Source organism: Lithobates pipiens, unplaced genomic scaffold (assembly GCF_037356315.1).
Source record: "Lithobates pipiens isolate NorthernLeopardFrog02 unplaced genomic scaffold, aLitPip1_a1.2 Scaffold_14, whole genome shotgun sequence".
Lineage (NCBI taxonomy): Eukaryota > Metazoa > Chordata > Amphibia > Anura > Ranidae > Lithobates > Lithobates pipiens.
In genome coordinates, this window is record NW_027507728.1 from 862859 (window position 1) to 886742 (window position 23884).

The window sequence follows — 23884 nt, forward strand, 5'->3', positions numbered from 1 at the left end:
AACGTATATGGGAAGGAATTGAGCAATTGAAAAAAATAAACAGGTAGTAGTAAGACCAGCAGACAAAGGGGGGGGGGGGGGGGGTTAGTTATACTCACAAAGGAAGATTATAATAAAGAAGTGCAGAGACTACTTGCTAATACAACCACTTATAAGAAATTTTAAAAAGATCCTACAATTAAACTAAAATCTGAATTAGCCGATTGGATAAAAAAAGGGGGGGGGGGGAATATTCTAGATAAAAAAGAGGCTAAGTACCTTATCCCACAAGCCCCCAGAATGACAATACTCTATATTGTTCCCAAAGTACACATATCCACCCCCTGCACAGCCCATCAATAGCGGGATTGATTCCTTATATTGCAGGGTGGGTGAATATTTGGATATTTACCCCAAACTGTTGTTCATGCAAGGGAAGTCCTATTTAAAAAGACAGTAGCTAACTTATTCAATTATTCCAAACAATTGAAGTCAATGATAACACCTTACTTGTATCAGTGGATATTGAATCCCTGTATACAAACATCAAACAAGAAGATGGCCTGAAAGCGGTCATATGGGCTCTTAAAGTCTAATTTTAAAGATGTGCAAATAAAACATTTTAACCGAAGGGGGAACAATTATTTTTGGTTCCAGGGTCAGTATTATAATCAGATTATGGGGGTAACCATGGGGGCACGCTATGCACCTAGTGTAGCCAAGCCAGTGCTAAATAAATGCAAACGTTAAACAATTTATCAACAGGCATGGAGGGGGCTCACATTTTACAAAAGATTATATATTATAATCAATATTGAGGATATTGTCTTGTTGTGGGAGGGTCCTAAAGCCAGTCTAAAATTCTTTCCTAACACATTGAATACCAATATTTATGGTCTAAAAATGTTAGCCAATTGTCATCCAGAGACGATCAGCTATCTGGATTTGGCATTAACAAAAAAAAAACTACATAAAATTAGAACCAAAATGTTCTTCAAAGAAACAGATAGGAATGGATATGTGCCTATTCAAAGCTGCCATTACCCACAATGGCTTAAAACCATCCCTAAAGGTCAATCTATGCGGGTCAGGCCGCGTACACACGGGCGGACTGTATGGCCTACTTAGTCCGTCGAAACACATTTCAGCGGACAGTCCGCTCGTGTATGGGCTTCAGCGGACTTTTTCAGCGTGCAGTCTGGCGTACTAAGTATTTCGGATTTTTCGAAATTCTGTCCGTCATACTTTGGTTTCAGCGGACAATCCGCTCGTCAGTAGGCTAGTTCGACGGACTAAGAATGGCGCATGCTCAGAAAGGATTTACACGGCGGAAGGGTGCATTGCTGTGTATTGGACTTCCTATTTCTAGTCCCGTCGTACGTGCTGTACACGTCATCGCGCAAGCTTTCGACGGACTGTTTGTGCATCTGTGTGTGGTCAAGTCCGTTCATTCGAAAGTATGACGGACTGTCCGTCGGATTGTATGACGGACTAAGTAGGCCATACAGTCTGCTCGTGTGTACGCGGCCTCAGGAGGAATTGTGACAGCTTGGGGGACTTTAATACTCAATCAGAAATTCTCACCAATAGTAGAGCTGCACGATTAATCATTAAAAAAAACGTGATCTCGATTCAACCCCCCCCCTCACAATCTCCATGCAGAACTTCCCAATTCATTCATGTAACAAGTGTAGAGAGTTCTCTGCTCACTCAGCTGTCAAAATAAAAAAGACGGGCAGCCCGACAAGTTTTTCACGACATTATCCAGTAGATATCTAGAAACATTGTAACTTTTCATTCTTAGATCAAAGGAATTAACTTCAGTGTGTAAATAAGGGAAGTTTAACCACTTAAAGACTAAACCTTTTACTGACATTTGTTTCGTACAAAGTTAAAATCAGTATTTTTTGCTAGAAAATGACTTGGAATCCCCAAACATTATATATTTTTTTTTTTAGCAGAGACCCTAGAGAATAAAATGGCGATTGTTGCAATATTTTATGTCACACTGTATTTGCGCAGTGGTCTTTTAAACGCAATATTTTGGGAAAAAATACACTTCAATTAAATTTAAAAAAAAAACGAAAAACAGTAGAGTTAGCACAATTGTTTTGTAGAATGTGAAAGATGATGTTATAGCTTTAACTATATCAGTTTTTCTTTTTAACACAGTAGTTTGTCTACACTTTTTGGGGAGCAGCTATTTAGTTATTTATTATCAATTTGGAGCGAGGTTTTGCGTTTTCAATTCCCCATTTGTGCTAGCAGGGGATTAGTCTTTGGTGGAGATTTAAAGGGCATGGAATTCTTGTTCCCTTTCTTAGTTTAATAAGGAAATGTCTGATCCTAACGGGAAAGGTGACGAGGTATATACACTTTGTAAGCTGCCTCAGCATATGGTGAACTCTTCTTAGTAAATTGGAGTTCATCACATGCTGAGGCAGTGTGCAGACGGGCACCGTGTTGTTGTTGTGATCTCCAATGTGCTTGACGAGCCAGTATTCGACCCGACCAGGTTGGGATGACAGATTGGGATATTTGAGCGGCATTTAATATATTTGGTTTTTTATCTACCAAGTACACTTAAAAAAAAAAAAAAAAAAGTTACATTGTATGTTTGTATTCTGCATTCAAGAGAAGTTTCAGATGGTCTCCCGCCGCCATTATGGCTATACATTCAGCGCCAGCATCTACATCAATGGACTCATTGCAGCCCGAATCAGCGCGTGCTGCGAATATCGCTACCGTGTGGGATTTCAGCAGGGGAGACGTGGTTGTTTCCGAATAACTGAGCTTAGTGGAGGAAAACCATGCCACAGGTACGAGGAGAAAACAATATTGGGGGTAAGGAAGATGTTCTTTCATATATGGGGCCCCCATTCCATGGAACATTTTTTTTTATCCAGATCATGTGACCTAGATAAAAAATAAAAAATAATTCCTGGAAATTGACCTTTGATCCTCAACATCTCTCCCAATGACCAGATTCCCCAGTGTCTCCCATCATTAGACGGTTGTAAATAATACAAACACTGCTGACTAATTCCCAATTGCCCATCTGTTTCTTCTCTATCTTGATTGTCCAAACTGTTGGACAAGCATCCTTATTATGAGTTTCATTCATTGACATTATAGTGGTAGCTTTGGTGTTCCGTGTCTGTGCATCTGTGGAAAATGAATAATAATAATAAATGTTAATAATAATAATAAAAATAATAGACAATGATGTCAGAGAAGCTTATTTTAATACATCCAAACATTAAAAGTCTATCTAACCCAGGACCATTTTTAAGGCAGGGCAAGAGGGGCAGCTGCCCTGGGCCCCATCATTGTAATGGGGCCCAAAGCAGCTGCTTCATACTTGCCAACTATCCCAGTTTAAATTCCCTTATCCCTTGAAGTTTAAGTCCCGTGCTGTGTCCCAATATCTCAGTGCAAATTTCTGCTGCTGCTGCCCAGTTCTGCCCTATTGCCATGTACAGATGACTCAAAACACAAAGATAGGGGCACCTCTGGGTGTAGATGTATCAAAAAAAAATTCTACAGTATAAATACAGGCACTGTAGATTGTAAACATGTCAGTAAAAATATATTATATAATTTTTTTTTTACAATTTTTCGTAAATTTTTTGCACATATATATTATATATTATGTAGATTTTCCATATTTGTCATGTATTTTATACTCCTTCCAGTGTACCCATATATAAATGTATTAAGAGAAATGTACCTTTTTAATATGTAACTACCGCTTTTATTGAATATTAGTGCATAATTGTATCTTTTAGCTTTCCCTTCCCTCCCCTATTTTCTTCTCTCTAATAATTTTTTTCCCCTCCATCTCTCCTAAAAAAAAATTGTTTGTATATTGTATTACTGAGAATGCTTCTAGCTTCTCATGCCGGTCTGACGTGTTGTTTTTTTGGGACGGGCACCCCCAGCCTGACCAATCTTAACCCTCATTTGTTTCCAGCCACTCCCCCCTCAGTCAATGATTTTAATCCCCTGATAGTCATCCATTCTTAGCTTGAGGAAGGAGCACGGCTGCCACGTCAGTGCAACTTGCACGCTCATGAAACGCGTCGCATACCAGTGGCGTCATCTCCCCTTGTCTGTCCAGCACAGTGTTCCAAGCCTCGCTTTGAGTTTTCCTTTCCACCGTGGCCGGCTACACCATCTAGCGGTGTTGATAATACTTGGCAAGATGTCCAGCGAGCAGGAGGAGCCCTGACGAAATTGATGGTACTCTGATGGATGTTTACTGACATGCTTACGATCTACCGTGTAAATGTGAGTTGCCTGTATTTAAACTGTGGAAATAAATTGTTTTTGATACATCACACCCAGAGGCGCCCCTCTCTGTGTTTTGGTTGTAGAATCTCGGAATCTGGTTTCAGTTCCCATTGGAGGCAGCCCTGCTTGTGGAAATTTCTTCACTATCCCTTCCACTCAGAATTTGGACTCTAGTGATAATTCTGTTAATACTATGGACTTTATTCTTATATTATTTTTAAATTGAATGTTTTATTATTTATATTGTTTATATGCTTGAAGGGGTTTTCCCTATATATTCTCCAGAACTTTGCGTCTTATACTTGTATAATGTACAGATGACTCACCTGCAGATCCTGTGTTTACATGTAAATAACCTGCATTAGAAATATAAATAGTGGCGGCATTAATATGTAAATAGTCGTGGACGGTGGCATTGATATTTAAATAGAGGCGGCATTCATATGTATATTATTTCCCCCTGAGGTCACATCCACCATCACTTCTGCTGAATGCTGCCCACTGGGGAGATAAAGGAACACGTTTGAAAGTCCTGCCTACAATTGTGGTCATTAAGCCTAACATCATGTTCTGCAAAAGTAATCAAATTAGAGGTGTAACCCTTCTTCAAAATAACATGATGCCATAGCACCCTGAATTTTGGTAGCCTTTAGGAACGAATCAGTGAGCAGTAATGCTGTGTACTAACCTCTTACAACCAATCAGTGAGCAGTAGTAATGTGCAGAAACCCCTAACAACCAATTCAGTAACCTCTAGCATTCAAAAAGTGAGCAGTATCGATGTACAGTAATCTATAGCAACCAAACAACAAGCAGAAGTCATGTGCTGTAACCTCTAGAAAATAACAGTGGGCCATAATGTGTGCTGTAACCTCTAGCAGCCAGTCAGTGAGCGGTAATGGTACACTGTAACCTCTGGCAACCAATCGCAGCCTGATCTGATTCAGTAAACTGATTGTGAGTCTAGCTGCTATATATTGTATGTCTCAAAGCAGGTGGAGAGTGAAATTGCATGGAAGAGGGGGCCCAAGAAAATATATACCCAGGGTCCAGTCAATATTAACCACTTGCCGACCAGCGCACGACAATGTACGTCGACAGAATGGCACGGGCAGGCAAATGGGCGTACATATACGTCCCTTTAAATTTGCCGCCCGGCCATCGAGAGCGCGCCGCCGGCGGCGCGCTCCCGAGCTGGTCGGGACCTCCGTGAGTCCGATCGCGGGACCCGCGGACTCGATCGCCACGGGCATACCCACGATCGTCTCACGGAGCGGCCAAATGAAGAAATGCCATTGTAAACAGCATTTCTCCATTCTGCCTAGCAACTAGTGACGCTGATCTCTGCTCCATGTGATTGGAGCAGAGATCAGTGTTCACTGAATGAAAGCCCAACCCCCCACAGTTAGTAACACACCCCTAGGAACACTTAACCCCTACACTGCCACCCACTGGTTAACCCCTTCACTGCCAGTGTCATTTACACAGGAATCACTGCATTTATATAGCAGTGATTACTGTATAAAATGACAATGGTCCCAAAAATGTGTCAAAAATGTCCGATGGGTCCCCCACAATGTCGCAGTCACAATAAAAATCGCTGATCGCCGCCATTACTAGTAAAAAAAAAAAAAAAAATTAATAAAAATGCTATAAAACTATCCCTATTTTGTAAACGCTATAACTTTTGCGCAAACCAATCAATAATCGCTTATTGGGATTTTTTTTACCAAAAATATGTAGAAGAATACGTATCGGCCTAAACTGAGGGGGAAAAAAATGTTTTTTTTATATATTTTTGGGGGATATTTATTATAACAAAAAGTAAAAAATGCGTTTTTTTCAAAATTGTCGCTCTATTTTTGTTTATAGCGCAAAAAATAAAAACCGCAGGGGATATCAAATACCACCAAAAGAAAGCTCTATTTGTGGGAAAAAAAGGACGTCAATTTTGTTTGGGAGCCACGTCGCACGACCGCGCAATTGTCAGTTAAAGCGACGCAGTGCCGAATCGCAAAAAGTGGTCTGGTCTTTGACCAGCAAAATGGTCCGGTCTGTAAGTGGTTAAAGATGACCCTGATCTAACCACAAGAACAAACATTTCATATATTGCATCTTACCAGTCCTTGTGATGCTGGTATTCGTTTTCATCAAACAGATATACTATATAACAAATTACTTTCAACTTTATTTACTAGACTAAAATAGAGCAAGTGAGAGAAGCTTACGGTATTTTTATGGTTTACACACGCTTTAAGCAAGTTTCACTCTATGCGCTTTCCATTGTCTCCTAAGAGCAGTATATTGTTGAAACTTGGTAGTTAATGAAGACTTACACAGATGTCTTTAACCAAAGAAGCCTTTATATAGTATAGAAACATTACAATTTAGGTACGCATGCTTCTAGTAGTCAGAATATTGTACTAAGGCATCATGCAAACTGGGCTTAAAAAAAAAAAGTCTGTTCCCATGGTAGAAAAAAAATGCTCATATAGAGCGTTTTTTTTTTGTACAGAGTTTATGTGAGTTTAGTAAAGTTTTGTGTTTTTTCTGCCAGAAAGCTCCAATTAGAAACGCAAACCAGAAGGGTTTTTTTCCTGCCTTTAAACATTGAGCTCAAAATATGCCTGTAATAGTCCTAATGTGCATAGACACATAGAATAACATTGAGCTGCTTTTACAGACAGAACACAAACATCCTGTAGAAGCATTGATTTTTAATAAAGTGCGCATGGACCCTAAAACCCATGACAGTATGCCAAAATGTCATTTTTGAAACATCTTGACAATGAAACACTATCCTCACAACCCAAATTGTACAATCTCTTTGAATAACTATGTAGTGCTTTAGTGGATACAAACTGAATGGTAGATTGAGGTACGAGCACTCAATACATGGTTGTGAGGGGCTTGTACAGCGATAACAGGGCTGCTGTCACCACACAAACAAGTGTCGGAGCAACAGTCAAATTTGTAACAGAGGCGCAATCGTTCTTTGCCTGCCCACTTTTTCTGGTACAATGATTTTTATTAGCATATAAAAGAAAGAACAGATATAAAATTCCCACATGGGGAAAAGAACATTGGACACAACACAGAAAAAGATGCGTCATAAAGTACAGACTTTAAACGAACCATGTCGGGGGACCAATGCATAATGCCTGAGCCATAAGACTCGGGGGCTAAGGTAAGCAAAGAAAGCAGAGGTGTCCGCCCAAAATGGGAAAACCAAAATGCCTGCCCACTTTTTAAATAAGAACAGGAAAACTGATTGTCACGGAACGATTACTAAAAAGAAGGCTAAAAAGTAGATCTGTTTATTGCAAAACCAAATGGACTGGTTATTTCAAAAGCACAGCACTATTTTTTTTTTCAGTCCAGCATTAGTAAAACAGTCCTGTTTGGATGGGGGCGGAGCCGGCAGCCAGAGCTGATGGTGGGGCGAGAGGGGAGCTCTGCTGCAGCGGACAGAATATGGCGGCCCAAAGCAAGCCTGCACACACACCAAAAATACATCTGCAGCACGGGGAGACTGAGGAACACGCTGGACACCATGAGCAAAAGAAAGGAGCGAGAGGGACCGAAGAAACTGATGGATTTCTTCCCTCCAACAGCTGGCAGAGAAATCAAAGATGGCGCCCGCGACGGGAGACAAACCTTGGCATCCCCTACACGATCGCTCAGCAATCCATCGCCATCCACGTGTGAGTCCTGTCCCTCTGGACATTCACTGCCACCCTCCCCTTTTGAGAGCCCTGGGAAAGAAAAGCGTGGGGATTGGGGAGCAGGACGAGCCCCAAAAATGCACAGGGACAGAGGGAGAAAAAAAAAATGGAGGAATCCCCGTCATATGGTCAGCAGCTTAATGCCTTCACCACATCAGGGCAGCCAATAATAGACACTACTATGAAAGAGATGCTACAAACCCTGAGGGGGGGCCTCCAGCAGGATATGGCAGCATTCATGCACTCTACTAAGGCAGAAATCTTAGCAATCAGCATTAGAGTGACATATGTGGAACAAAAGATGGAGGAATTTACCTTTGCCCATTACGAGCTAGTAGATGCCCACTTTGATGTTGAAGACGAGCTTAAAATGGCAGACACTGAAGACAGGGCTCGCAGGAATAACATTAGGGGGATCCCTGAAGCAATCAAACCGGCGGAACTGACTGCTTACCCCTAGAAGCTTATGAACGCTGCTCTCCCATCCCTGGGGCCTGCAGATGTCATAATTTTCAGAGCACATATACTGCCTAAACCATCATTCCTGCCTGACCAAATCCCCAGGGATGTCATAGCAAGAATTCACTTTTGCCATGTGAAAGATCAGCTAATGCGTTACGCTAGACAACACCCTGCCCTCCCCGATTCCTTTGCCGGAATCGCACTGTATGCTGACCTGTCGAAAGTTACATTGACAGTGAGGCATAACTTAGTCCCCATCACCAAAATCCTGCGCAATCAGAAAATCCTATACAAATGGGGGTTCCCAGCCAAATTGCTGCTGGAAACGCACAACGAATCGCATGCAATCACCTCCCTAGAAAAAGGTATGGAGCTCCTCAGAAAGTGGTGTCTTCTCCCTGTGGATGGTGAGCCTGCAGACCCTGAACCTCTCCAGGACAGACGCAACTATCACTGCCAAAACAGGAGGAATAAATAGGCAACTATCTACTTATACCTGTGCCGTTAATGATACCTTTATTCGATTACTACCTCTCTCAGGTCTACAGATCCCTGGTGCCTTTATCCTACCTGCCTATTTAGGTGTTGGCTTTAATAGCATCCGCTGTTGAGCTACTACTGAAAACTTCATTTACAGGATGATCCCTGTAACCTTTTATGCAACAAGAGTTACATAATTGTTCCCAGTTACTATACGACCAAGTGTGGTCTTCCAGTTATGTTCCTGTTTGTTTTTTGATGACTGTTCAAGAAGAGTTACCTCAAGTTATACACATATCCAGCAACAGTTTAAAGCGGGAGTCCGCCGTTTTTTTTTTTAAAGCCAGCAGCTACAAATACTGCAGAAATAATGACACTTACCCGCCCAGCGCGCCCGCGATGTCGGCACCCGAAGCCGATCTCTCGATCATCTCTCGGGTGCTGCCGCCGCCATCTCTGGAATCCGTGTGTTTCCCAGCAGGCAGCGGGGGACCTTCGGAAAGGGGCGTAGATTCTGCGGAAAGGGGCGTAGCTTCTGCAGAATGTACGCCGGAAGTGGGTGCAGATACCTGTACTGTACAGGTACCTGCACCCCCCTCCCCCCGTGGGCGCCGGAGGGGGGGGGGGTTCCAATGAGCGGAAGCTCCACTTTAGGGTGGACCTCCGCTTTAACATGTCCACTTCTAGATCCTACCACGGGATGGCAGCAGTTTGCTTATTTATGTTGGAATGAACATTAAAATAATGACACAATGTGAGAGGCCTGAATAACCCCTATAAACGTAGGGTGCTCTGGAAATCAGCCATAGATATGAAATGCGACGTCCTGTGTGCACAAGAGATGCACTTCTCTAGCAGCAATCCCTCAAAATGCACACATAGCAAATTCCTACAGATTTTCACAGCAAATGACACTCTTAAGAAAAATGGTGTAATGATTGCCGTCAGGGACACTAACTTTTTCTTTAGTACAGGATCACGTAGACCCGCATGGACGCTTCATCATCCTGGTTGCCAAAATTAACCATACCAACTACATGTTGGTAAACATACGCACCAAATGTTAAAACAATGAAATTTATTCGCAAAGTAGTAAAACTTGCTAGATCTATGCAAAAAGGTAGCTTAGTTATTTGTGGGGATTTGAATATGGCTTTGAATGGAGAAATCGACTCCTCCTCTGTGGCTCTTAGGCAGAGGCCATGTCTAGGCCCATTCTGCCATGAAGAAAGGCTCTTTGACCCCTGGCGATGCTCTCGAGCCACAGAGAGGGACTATACATATCACTCTATGTTGCATAATAGCTACTCTAGAATTGATTTTTTTCTCACTGATATGTATACTTTGCAAAATGTGGTCAAATCTGATATCCATAATATCAAGTGGTCGGACCACACTCCAGTGACAATTGAAGTTATGGATTCCAATAAATCTTCCCACAAACCTTTGTGGTGTAACAACACTTTCCTACTATCGCACCAACAAATCAGGGATGAGATAGAGGGGAAATTAATCAAATACTTCCACTTCAATGCCAATGGAGAATGCTCCTCATCAACGACATGGTGTGTGCATAAAGCGTTTGCTAGAGGAACCCTTATCTAGATAGCCTCCAGGGAAAGAATGAAAAAAATCACAACGCATGACACAGCTCCACAAGACCATTGCAGAACTAGAGGTCTAACACAAAAATCTCAATACTACTTCACCTAGCATCTTAGACCTCAATGTCGTGAAGAACTACGACAAGAGCTTAAATCGGATCGTGATGTGCACTTCAAAAGAATGAAACTGTCCTTCTACTCCCAAAACAATAGGGCAAGTAAACTCCTGGCCTCCCAAGTTAAGAAAGGGCAAGCCAAAACCAACCTCACCCACATTCAGCACCATAGTTCCTGCACCATACTTCATAATCCTAAAGACATAGCAAATGCCTTTAAGGATTATTATGAATCCCTTCATAACCTCAATAATGACCCACGCACCCACCAACCCACAGACATAGAAATTGACAAGTTTCTACAGGGGGTTAGTCTACCCTCTGTGGATGCAATCGCGCTTCAAAAACTCAATTCCCCTTTCACTCGCGAAAAAGTGGAAGTAGTTATTAAGTCCCTTCCCATGCATAAGTCACTGGGGGCTGACGGCTTCTCCGCTGAATATTATAAGGCATTCGCCTCCCTACTAGACCCAAAAATGGTGGAAGTTTTTAATGCAGCAGCTACCACTGGTTCCTTCCTAAGAGAAGTGCTACAGGCCATTATAGTCACACTTCCTCAGCCGGGCAAAGACCCAACCCACCCCCAAAACTTTAGGCCAATTTCTTTACTGAATTCAGATTTAAAGATCTATGCCCAAATTTTAGCCAATAGATTAATGGAAATCGCCCCCTTCCCTCATAGGATTAGATCAATTGGGCTTTGTAAAAGGCAGGCAAGGACCAGATGGGACCAGAAAGATTCGAAATCTTCTGCGCTTTGCGGAAATCAACAAACACCCTAGCACCTTCTTAGTCTTAGACGCGGAGAAGGCCTTTGATAGGGTACATTGGGGCTACCTATCAAAGACCTTGTGCAAATTTGGAATATCTGCCCAGATCCACTCAGCTATAATGCCCCTTTATTTGCACCCCACTGCTCAAATCTATACGTCTAGTTTACTCTCTGACCCCTTCCAGCTGGCACACACCAAGGCTGCCCCCTTTCCCCAATTATCTTCTCACTTATCATACAGCCCCTAGCGGAAAGTATCAGATCCACCGACACTATTCAGGGTATTGGGATAGGCTCCAAGAGCCATAAAATAGGGCTCTTTGCAGACGATATAATTCTATCAACAAATAAGTCTTCCATCACAGCAATACAAAAGCTATTATATGAATTTGGTCAGGTATCCCTTTACAAAGTCAGTGCAAATAAATGCTTCGTGTAGCTCTCAATGTGTCACCAGAGACCAAAAACAAGCTTAAGAGAATATTTCCTTGAAAATGGGACTCCCCCTCGATTACCTATCTTGGGGTGCAGCTGTCCTCATCTTCCGCTAACACATATACTTGCAACTTCCCTTCATTGCTAAATAAACTTGAAGAAGAAATTAACCAAATAGGTAAAATTACATCTATCTTGGATAGGGAGGATAGCTGTATACCAAATGCAAATACTGCCTAAATCGTTATATCACTTTAGAACACTGCCTATTCCTATCCTCCAAAAACTCTTTACTTAATTATCGAAAAGATTGAAGACATATCTGGGCAGGAAAAAAAAATGAAAAAATTGCTTTGGCACAATTATACAAACCAAAAAACCTTGGTGGGGTGGGCCTCCCTAATGCACAAATATACTACAGAGCAGCGATATTGGACCAAATGAGATACTGGTTTCCGTTCCCAACTGATAAATCGGTGGTCGGATATAGAATGTGCAGTCACTCCAGGTCACGACTTCCCAGCGCTAGCTATGGCAGCTAGCATACACTACAAACCAGAAATTCCACCATACCCTACAGTACAAGCCACTGTTGCAGCATGGTCCTTCTTGATACACCAGAAACCCACTGATACCCCAATGTGCAAATTAAAAATCCCCCTAGCGGCTTATGAATATTTAATCCCCAATCTATCCACCCAATCCTGGAAAAAAGAGAGGGGAACATTTTCTCACATCTTCAATTGAGGAGCAGGAGGTATTAGACAGAAACAAACTGTTCCAAATAAAACACTATTCATCCACCAACACATCTAGGCCAATAGAAATACCTCAAACGCTATGGGACTACCTGCTTAACAGACACCCAGGGAAAAATAAAGGGCTCTCTCCATTTTACAAATTTGCTACTCCCCTGTACGTACAAACTAAAATTACCCAACATGATAAAATGGGAACAGGAACTACAAGAATTCTCTCTACGTCAATGGCACCTAGCTGTAAAATACAACGACAAATCCTCGGCTTGTGTAAATCACTGGGATAATGGTCACAATTTTTTTTACACATGTGGTACCTAACACCTCTACGCCTTCAAAAAATGGACCCAAACATCCCCCCCCCCCCAACTCTGTTGGAGAAATTGGCAATCCATAGGTAGCTTATTGCGCACACTGCGGAGCTGCAGGATGATTAAAACCTTCTGGAAAGAAGTATCTTCTCTTATCAAAGATGTTACAAGTACCACATATACGCTAGATCCTGCACTTGCACTGCTAGGCATTGGTATTGAGCAATTGCTTCCTGTACTGAGGAAGATGGTAGTACATATACTATTTGCCTGCATATCTCTGGTGAAAGAATGGCGCTTTGCAACACCTCCACACATTGAGGTAGTAATTTCTAGAGTTAAAAATCAATATTTAATGGAAAGACTACTTGCATATAAAGAAAGAAGAGCTCCAGTTTTCCACAAATTTTGGGAGAACTTTAAAATATGCCTCTCCACATTTGTGACTACTGATTTCTGTTTAACCTCTACTGATACTTATTACATGCACCTGGTCATCCAGTGGTGGGACCAAACAATGGGAGCGGTCGTACTGGTAGCGTACTGTCAGGTAATGTAAATACACAACTACCCCATTCACTGGCTTATGTGTACTACCCAGCATTGAAAATATCTCAATGTCTGATTAAATGTTAGCAAACTGTACGGACCGAACTTACTGTGTGCACCATCTCCAGAGACCCGCAACAAGGTCCAAGGAGGGCTACTTTATGACTGTACCTTTGCAGAGCCTGATCACAGTGTGTACCCAAAAGGGGTGACAGGCTTTACTTCTTAAAGAGGCCATGTTCTGTTGTAATATAAGTAGTTCAGATGCGATCTATGTTTCTACGTTTGTAAGTTTGATAACCGATATTCAAACTCTGTAAACTATGTGATATATACAATGCCTCATCTGTTACATGTAAGCTGTAAAATTCAATAAAAATGTATGGTTAACCACTAGAGATCCGCGCTATAGCCAAATGACGGCTACAGCGCGGACCTCCTTTGCCAGGACGACGTCTATTGACGTCGTCCCGTGCACGAGCGGCCTGCGCGCCCCCTGAGGGGCGCGCGCGGCGCGCTCTGTGATCGGCGAGTCTATGAGACTCGCCTGATCACGGATCCGAGCAAGGGGTTGATCCCGACCCCTTACCACGTGATCAGCTGTCAGCCAATGACAGCTGATCATGTGATACAACGGAGCCGGTAATCGGCTATTATTCCTCCTTGTGCTGACAGCGCGAGGAGAGAAAAAAAGAGCCGATCACCGGCGGCCGTGATCGGGACATTAGTCCCGATCCCGGCCAGCTTACCAGTGCCCACCTGCCCCCCTCAGGAATAAATAAGTGCCACCCAGCAGTGCCCACAGTGCCACCCAGCAGTGCCCACAGTGCCACCCAGCAGTGCCCACAGTGCCACCCAGCAGTGCCCACAGTGCCACCCAGCAGTGCCCACAGTGCCACCCACAATCTGCCTCAACAACGGTGCTGCACCCCAGTGCCACATATCCGTGCCCATCAGTGTCATCTACCAGTGCCCATCAGTGCCACCTATCAGAGCCACCTATCAGTGCCCATCAGTCCCAGCTATCAGTGGTACCCATCAGTGCCCCTTAGTGCCACCCATCTGTGCCATCTTATCTGTGCCTATTAGTGCCGCCTTAACTATGCCTATCAGTGCCCACCAGTGCAGCCTATCAGTGCCTCCTCATCAGCGCAGCCTATCAGTGCCGCCTCATCAGCGCACTTTAATGAAGGAGAAAAATGACCTGTTTGCAAAATTTTATAACAAACTATTAAACATGTTTTTTTTTTTTTTGCATCTTTTTTTGTTTGTTTAGCAAAAAATAAAACTCCGAGCTGTAATTAAATACCACCAAAAGAAAGCTCTATTTGTGGGAAAAAAAAAGATAAAAATTTCATTTGGGTACAGTGTTGTATGCCCGCGCAATTGTCATTCAAAGTGCATCAGCGCTGAAAGCTGAAAATTGGTCTGGGCAGGAGGGGGGTTTAAATGCCCAGTAAGCAAGTGGTTAAAAAACCAAAACAGTCCTGTTAGCCTGACCAGGGTGAAACAAACAGTCTGTGTCTTCCAGGTGTGGATTCCATTACGATCAGAAGATGAAAACAGAAGGTGACCATTCAGTGAGCAGCACATGTGAAGAGTCTGCCACCAGCCAGGAAAGGGGTAAAAACTGATATCTGCACGACCACCAGGGGGGTTATTTGGCACAGAGGGCTCCAAAAACTAGAGGGTGATAAAATGGAGCAAACATTCTGTGTACCATAATATAAAAACACTAATTGTCTTGAATGTAGAATTCAGCTCTTGCCGCTAGCCATTTTCCATTGAGTACTGAGAAAGACCCCTCTGATGGCCCAGTGCAGCTATATTATTTTGCATCAGGAGGAGTTTCATACCGCTAAGTAATTTGGGAGTATTTTTGGTACAACAATTGTAGACAACTCCGCCTGCAAGTCCTAAAACACGAAATCTATATTTTATATTCACCCAATTCAAAACAAAACACATTTTTGGTTAATTACTACTGAACATAAAAAAAGACAATGCACAAAATAACAAATAATCCTGTAGGTTGTTTTACAACGGCTCTGAAGTGAAATTCTGTTTTAGGGCAATAAACAGGTAGAAAAGAAAGTGTGTGCTAAGAAAAGATTGTGTGCAATCACACGTTTTCTGTTTTTAATGTGGTTGTACTGTTTAGCTACATGTATGTCCTTATCTGTTGCTCCTTCATGAAGTCCCTACTCTAGGTGCTGATACCACATAGATGACACTGTGAGGCTATACTCCAAACAGATTGTAGCACATTATTGTTTTTTACTTTATTTTTTTCATAATTTACCTTTGTTACCCATAGTAACTGCTATGCTTTCCCAATGTCTGTCATTGGGATAAACCCCCCCCCCCCCTATTTTTTGTATACAGTTTTTGGTTACGGTGACAACACCTTACTTGGTGAGTGGTAGGCGAAAACTATACGAAGTAAGGCCGCGTACACACGGGCGGACTGTCTGGCCAACCAAGTCCTTCAGACAATCCGACGGACAGTCCGTCCTACTTTCGAATGAATGGACTTGACCACACACGATGAACAAACAGTCCGTTGAAAGCTTGCGCGATGACGTGTACAGCACGTACGACGGGACTAGAAATAGGACGTCCAATACACTGCAATGCAACCTTTCGCCGTGTAAATCCTTTCTGAGCATGCGCCATACTTAGTCCGTCCAACTAACCTACTCACGAGCGGACTGTCCGCTGAAACCAAAGTCTGACGGACAATATTACGGAAATTCCGAAATACTTAGTCCGCCAGACTGTCCGCTGAAAAAGTCCACTGAAGCCCACACACGAGCGGACTGTCCGCTGAAATGTGTTTTGGCGGACTAAGTTGGACAGACAGTCCACCCGTGTGTACACGGCATTAGAAAGTGGACCTTGCTATACCCGTTATTTTTTTGTTTTTGGTTTTGTGCCATCACATGACCTACATGATAAATATACCATAAGCCCCTTTTGATACTAAAATGGAAATAACATGCAGATATAACAGAATGAGTTTAGGGTCATGTACAGTATAACCTATTAGCCCTTGTACACACGGTCGGAGATTCCGACAACCAAATCCGTCGGAGTAATTCCGACGGATTAATTCCGGAAGAGGTCCGGAAGTGATGTTACATACACACGGTCGGACTAAGTTGTCGCAAAATCCGATTGTACATAACATGATGACGTTATTTCGTTACAACGGGACTACGTTCAGGCTAGTAGCCAATAGCTTTGGTCTAGGAATTTGATCTGAGCATGCGTGGCACTTTGTCCGATCGGAGTAAGGCCGCGTACACACGGGCGGACTGTTCGCCCAACCTTGTCCGCTGAACAGTGTTTGGGCGGACAGTCCGCTCGTGTGTGGGCTTTCAGCGGACAGTTTCAGCGGACAGTTGGACGGACAAGGTTTTTCGGAAATTCCGAAAAACTGTCCGCTGAAACCTTGTTTGAGCGAACAGTCCGCCCGTGTGTAGGCTTGTTCGTCAAACTAAGTTCCGCGCATGCTCAGAAAGGATTTACACGCCGAAAGTTATAATGCAGTGTATAGGACGTCGTATTTTTCGTCCCGACGTACGGCACGTTCACGTCATCGCGCACGGTTTCAGCGGACTGTTCGTTCGTCGTGTGTGGCCATGTCCGTCCATGCTAATTTTGAGCGGACTGTTTGCCGAAACTGTTGGACGGACAAAGTTGGGCGAACAGTCCGTGCGTGTGTACGCGGCCTAAGCTACACATGATCGGAGTATGTCCGATAGGAGCATTTTGTCGGAAAATTTTACCAGCAAGTTGGAAAACTTGGTCCGTCGGATATTCCGACAGAAACAGTTCGATGCAGACCACACACAGTCGGAATATCTGACAAAACGGTCCGATAGGACACATTCGGTCGGAATCTCCGACCGCGTGTACAAGGGCTAAGATATTTTTATTACTTGGACAATAGGGTTTTGTTAAGGTTTGTGGTTTTAAAATGTTGCTATCTGCTTTTGCCCTCAGTTTCTGAGATCAAAAACAAGACAGAGAAGACTTCAAAAGATACGCAGCCAGTTGCATCTCATTGCTTATCCCTCACTACACTCGGCACACAGCCCTGCCTCCAAAAGAGAAAGGTGAAGAAGAAGAAGAAAAGGTGGCCTCAACAGAATGAATCGGAATCAGAGCAAGAGAACAGACAGTGCAACAAAAATTCCAAACACAGAAGACCGCCGGGGAGGGGTAAGTCTTGGGTTAGCCATTTAAGCTTGCGACAAAACGTATGAAAATGTTTACATGAATGCTCTCTCAGAAATAAGAAAACGATACAAACTAAAAAGCAAATAAGATAGGTGAACCTGAGGTAGGGCACACGGGAACATGAGGGGAGTTTAAAGCGGAGGTCCACCCTAAAGTGGACCTTCCGCTCATCGGAACCCTCCCCCCCTCCGGCGCCACAATTGGCACCTTTCAGGGGGGAGGGGGGTGCAGATACCTGTACAGTACAGGTATCTGCACCCACTTCCGGGATAGCTCTCTGCGGAAAGGGGCGTAGATTACGCCCCTTTCCGCAAGTGCCCCGCTGCCTGCTGGGAAACACACAGATCCCAGAGGCAGCGGGGACCGTCCTCATTGCGCAGCGCGACTCGCGCATGCGCAGTAGGGAACCGGGAAATGAAGCCGAAAGGCTCCATTTCCTGATTCCCATACCCAAGATGGCGGCGGCAGCACCCGAGAGACGATCTAGAGATCGGCTTCGGGTGTCGACATCGCGGGCGCGCTGGACAGGTAAGTGTCACTATTTTAAAAGTCAGCAGCTGCAGTATTTGTAGCTGCTGGCTTTTAACAAAAAAAAAAAAAAAAACGTGGAGTCCCGGCGGACTCCCGCTTTAACCCTTTCATAACTAAGCCCATTTCTGACATTTGGTGTTTACAAGTTAAAATCCGTATTTTTTTCTAGAAAATTACTTAGAACCCCCAAACATTATATATATTTTTTAGCAGAGAATCTAGAGAATAAAATGGCGATTGTTGCAATATTTTATGTCACACGGTATTCATGCAGCAGTGTTTTAAATGCAACTTTTTAGGAAAAGGGACACTTTCACATTATACAAAAAAATTGGGATAACTATACTGTTTTTCTTTTTTTTTTTTAATTCATGAAAGATGATGTTACGCCGAGTAAATAACAAACATGTCACGCTTTATAATTGCACGCACTCGTGGAATGGTGACAAACTTTGGTACCTAAAAATCTCCATAGGCGACGCTTTAAATTTTTTTTTTTACAGTTACCAGGTTAGAGTTACAGAGGCGGTCTAGTGCTAGAATTATTTCTCTCGCTCTGACAATCGAGGCGATATCTCACATGTGATTTGAACACCGTTTACATATGCGAGCGCGACTTCCATATGCATTTTCTGTGCTGCGCAAGCTCGCTGTGACGGGGGCTCTTTGAAAAAAATAAAACATTTTTTTCTTATTTATTTTATATTAAATTGTGTTTTTAAAAACAAAAAAAATTTATCACTTTTATTGCTGTCACAAGGAATGTAAACATCCCTTGTAACAGTAATAGTTGGTGACAGGTACTCTTTATGGAGGGATCGGGGGTCTAAAAGACCTCCAATCCCTCCTTTGCACTTCAAAGTATTCAGATCACCGAAAACGGTGTATCTGAATACTGTATATATTTAAAAATCCGGTGCCATTGGGTGCCGAGTAAACCGGAAGTGACGTTGTAACGTCGCTTCCGTGTTTACATTCAGGAGACTGGAACAAAGACATATCCGGCTTCGTTCCAGTCTGTCACTACCCGCCGCCAGCGGGGGCGTCCCCTCGCGCTCCTCCGGTATAACAGCGGAGCGGCTTTTAGTCACATCGGTTGTTATACCTGGAAAGCTGATCGCCTGCTCTAAACAAAGATATCGGGATGATGCCTGCAGCAATCATCCCGGTATAACCCCCAAAAGCTGAGTACGCACATCTGCGTACACTCGGCTGGAATGGGTTAAAATGTATGCTTTTCTTTATACCTTCTACTCTTCCTTCACAATTACAGTGCCTTGCAAAAATGTTCATATCCCTTGTCGTTTTCCACATTTGTCACAACCAAAAACGTAAATGTAGGGGCGTGTCTTGATGTCAGCAACTGCGGAAGTGTTATCGAAGAGCTCCAGGAATCCTGGCTTTCATCCTATGCCATCCTGCTCTGCCCTGGCCAAGAATTGAGCGGTGTTGCTGCCCATGAGAGGAGATAACTGCCTGGCCATAGTGCCTGTACTCGTGGCCGCTGCCATCTTACCCGGCCAGAGTCCCACAACTGTGCATTGAGCCTTATCCATCCACAACAGCGTAGAACTGACTGGCCATCCTCTTCCACCCTCTCACCTCCTTACATCCCTTCTGTGGATTAGGAGGCTGCCGGGCCGATGCTGCCTGTGGAGGCCAGTCGTGGCCTGCTGGCCATCTTGCCTGCCTAGGACTTGAGGCTGTGCACCCTCCATCCCAAGCTCCGGAGCACAGACTTGCTATCCCCATTCATCCTCTCACCTCCTTACCTTCTTGCTGGGGCTTGGATGGCCACGGCCTGCTGAGGCCTGGTGATAGCCTCCATCCTGATAAATTGCTTGGGACTGCACTAATCCTGGGCCCGGACGCACAGTCTCCACATCCCTACCCTCCTGTCCATCTTCCTGCCTAGTGGAGGAGGGCCGTTGAGCCGCACCTGAATACCTGCTTCAGCTGAGATACCTTAGGGTCTGGCCACAGCCACCATCTGGGTATCCCCTACCTTCCTCGCAAGCGCTATCCCAGGTGCAGACTCTGTGGGATACCCTCCTGTGGCTTCCCCAGTGCAGATGCCCTCAAAGAAGAAACATCCCAAGTCTGCTAAGTCCACTGCATGCATTGCTGCCATCTCCTTCACCACGGCTGGACGCCATCTTGGTTGGAAGGCTACAGGCCTCACTAGCCGAATCGGAGATGGAACCCTGGGGATGCTCTGGCGGCATCAGCCCCCTTACCCCAGGATAGCACAGCCATGATACTTGCAGCAATTGAACAGAGCAGAGCCTCACTGCTGATGCACATCAGCTTTCTGAAGAGTGCAACCCGATAAGGAATGACCTACACAAAGTCAGGGGAGAATGACAGAGTCTGAGTCCAGAATCTCTGCTACCAAGGATCTCACCGCCACCCACGTCACCTCCATTGCCGAGTTACGGCGCACAGTACAGGCCCTTGTCGCAAAATCTGATGATGCTGAAAACCAGCTCAGGTGGAATATTATTAGAGTCCTTGGCTTGCCTGAGGGATATGAAGGGGGGGGATCACCTGGCAGAATTTGTGGAGGAGTTCTTTAAGAGCCTGATGGGTCTTACAGCTGTTACTCCTACCTATGTGGTTGAAAAAGCCCATCGGGTACACACAGGCCAAGCCATCTCTGGGAACTTCCCTTTTAAGGCCGCTTTCTTAACTACCAAGACAGGGACAGGATTCTAGCCAAAGCTCGTAAACATCTATTTTAAGTTTAAGAGCTTCTTTTTCAATATATGTCAAACAATATAGTCCAGCTGTTTTAGTTCTGCAGGAGACACACCTGGTGGGAGTAAGCTAATGGCTCTGAAAAGATCCTGGGTACAGAAGGCTTTTCATGCCTCTTACTCGACATATGCGAGGGGAGTTTCCACCTTAGTGTATAATTCTCTCTTGTGTGTCATAGAAGCGATTCACACAGATCCACTGGGTATATTTGTGATACTGGTATTTATGCTATGGCAGCGAAGATATGTCTTCGCTGGTATATAATGTGCCTCCGCCCAAAATTCTATATACTATACTGGAGAGGATAACCCCCCTATTGTTCAATAAAAATGTTACTACTGGGCGATTTTAATGCCATCCTTTCCCCAGATTTGGATAGACCCTTGCCACCTGAGTCCTTTACCGGGGAGTTGTCAAATTGGGCATTATATGCAGGTGTAACTGAAGTATGGAGGTGGAAATTTCCATCCACCAAAACCTTTCCTGTTTTTCTATCTCTTACAAAACTGCCTTCAGAATTGATTATGCCTTTGTTAACCCCTCTATGCTGATAGACGTTCTAGGCGCATCTTATTTTCCTAGTGGCCTGTCTGATCACAGCGCCTTAGAGATCACCCTGCGCACTTCCTCTTCTCGTAGTGGCTCCATGTGGTGTCTCAGTGCTCAATGGGATTTCCCAACCTGATATAGCTGAACAAACTCTCCTGGCCCTACGCGATTACTGGGATTCTAATGAATGGTTATCCTCTCCTGAGATAGTCTGAGATGCTTTCAAGGCATCGACAAGAGGCTATTACATCTAAGCTATCAAGGTGGTTAGGGTGCAACAAACTGCTACCACAACAGCACTTGGAGAGTGAGGTGGGGTTGGCTTCTGACCAATATGGATTGGATCCCTCCACCTCAAACTTTGATGCATTGCAGGCATCTAAATGCAGTCTTCACCTTCAAATACGTAGCAAAAGTTCTTTGTACAGGGGGACAGGAATGGCAGGCTGTTGGCAATGATGTCTCACCATGACACCCTTACTACCGTGATTGCTGAACTTACCTCTCCCCACAGGTGAGGCCATCTCTTCTCCAGAGGCCATTCTGCAAACTTTTCATAGTTTTTATCAATCCTTATATACCACCACATTAACATCAGGTTTAGACCCAGAGAGGTTGGCATCTCTTTTGGATCTGATAGCGCTTGGCTGGTTCTCTGACTCGGAAAGAGCTCATCTAGTTGATCCACTCACCATTGAGGAGGTTCTTGCTGTGATTAACTCCCTGTCCTCTGCCAAGACACCTGGCCTGAATGGTCTTATGGTCTTCCAGTTGATTCTATGTAGCACATGGCGATATTTTGGCTTCCCAGCTGGCTGTCCTATTCACTCATTGCCTAAAGCAGGGCTCTCTCCCCCACCTTCCATGGCGCACGTTATTCTCATTCCCAAAACTGATAAAGATCCAAAGTTATGTGCCTCTTATAGACCTATTGCACTTCCTAACAATGACCTCAAAATTCTAAGCGTCTCACTGCTAGACTTAATCCTTTACTTCCCTCCATCATAGACTCAGATCAGACCGGTTTCATGACCCACTAAAATCTAGTGGATCCGATTGCCTTCAGAAGTCACCATAGTAAATAGAGTCCACTTCTGTGTGATTTAATCTCAGTATAAATACAGCTGTTCTGTGAACCCCTCAGAGGTTTGTTAGAGAACCTTAGTGAACAAACAGCATTATGAAGTCCAAGGAACACACCAGACAGGCCAGGGATAAAGTTGTGGTGAAGTTTAAAGCAGTGCTAGGTTTAAAAATAAAAAATCTCCCAAGCTTTGAACATAATCACAGAGCACTGGTTCAATCCATCATCTGAAAGTGGAAAGAGTATCGCACAACTGCAAACCTACCAAGATATGGCTGTCCTCCTAAACTGACAGGCCAGGAAAGGACAGCATTACTCAGAGAAGCAGCCAAGAGGCCCATGTTAACTCTGGAGGAGCTGCATAGATCCACAGCTCAGGTAAGAGAATCTGTCCAGATGACAACTATTAGTCGTGCACAAATCTGGTATTTATGGAAGAGTGGCAAGAAGAGAGCCATTGTTGAAAGAAGTCATAAGAAGTCCTGTTGTGGATGAAGGTGCCCTGGTCAGATAAGCCCAAAATTAAACTTTTTGGCCTAAAAGCAAAATGCTATGTGTGACTGAAAAGTGACATTGCACATCACCCTGAACACACCATCCCCACTTTGAAACATGGCGGTGGCAGCATCATGTTGGGGGGATGCTTTTTAGCAGGGACAGGGAAGCTGGTCAGAGTCGATAGGAAGATGGGTGGAGCTAAATACAGGCCAATCTTAAAAGAAAACCTGGTTAGAGTCTGCAAAAGACTTGAGACTGGGATGGAGGTTTACCTTCCAGCAGGACAACAACCCTAAATATATATCTAGAGCTACAATGGAATGGTTTAGGTCAAAGCATATTCATGTGTTATATTGGCCAAGTCAAAGTCCAGACCTAAATCCAATTTAGAGTCTGTGAAAAGACTTGAAAATTTTGCAAAGAAGAATGGGCAAAAATTTCACTCTCTATATGTGCAAAGCTGATATAGACATCCCCAAAGAGAATTGCAGCTGTAATTGCAGCAAAAGGTGGTTCAACAAAGTATTGACTCAAGGGGGCTGAATACAAATGCATGCCACACTATTCACATATTTGTAAAAAATAAAATAAAAATGTAAAACCATTTATAAATTTTCCATGCACTTCACAATTATGTGCCACTTTGTGTTGGTCTACCACAAAAAAAATCCCAATAAAATATATGTTTTTGGTTGTAACATGACAAAATTTGGAAAATGTCAAGGGGTATGAATAC

The 23884-nt window shown here is 43.8% G+C and overlaps 1 protein-coding gene across 1 annotated transcript in view; it reads left to right on the top strand.

The window, feature by feature from the left end:
- The window catches only part of LOC143981357 (uncharacterized), a 62739-nt gene that overhangs the window by 13334 nt on the left and 25521 nt on the right, over nucleotides 1–23884 (top strand). The window contains exons 4-6 of the mRNA XM_077479149.1: nucleotides 2615–2798; nucleotides 15016–15107; nucleotides 17493–17711. Coding sequence (XP_077335275.1) covers nucleotides 2615–2798; nucleotides 15016–15107; nucleotides 17493–17711 — 495 coding nt within the window. The remainder of the gene's footprint in view (nucleotides 1–2614; nucleotides 2799–15015; nucleotides 15108–17492; nucleotides 17712–23884) is intronic.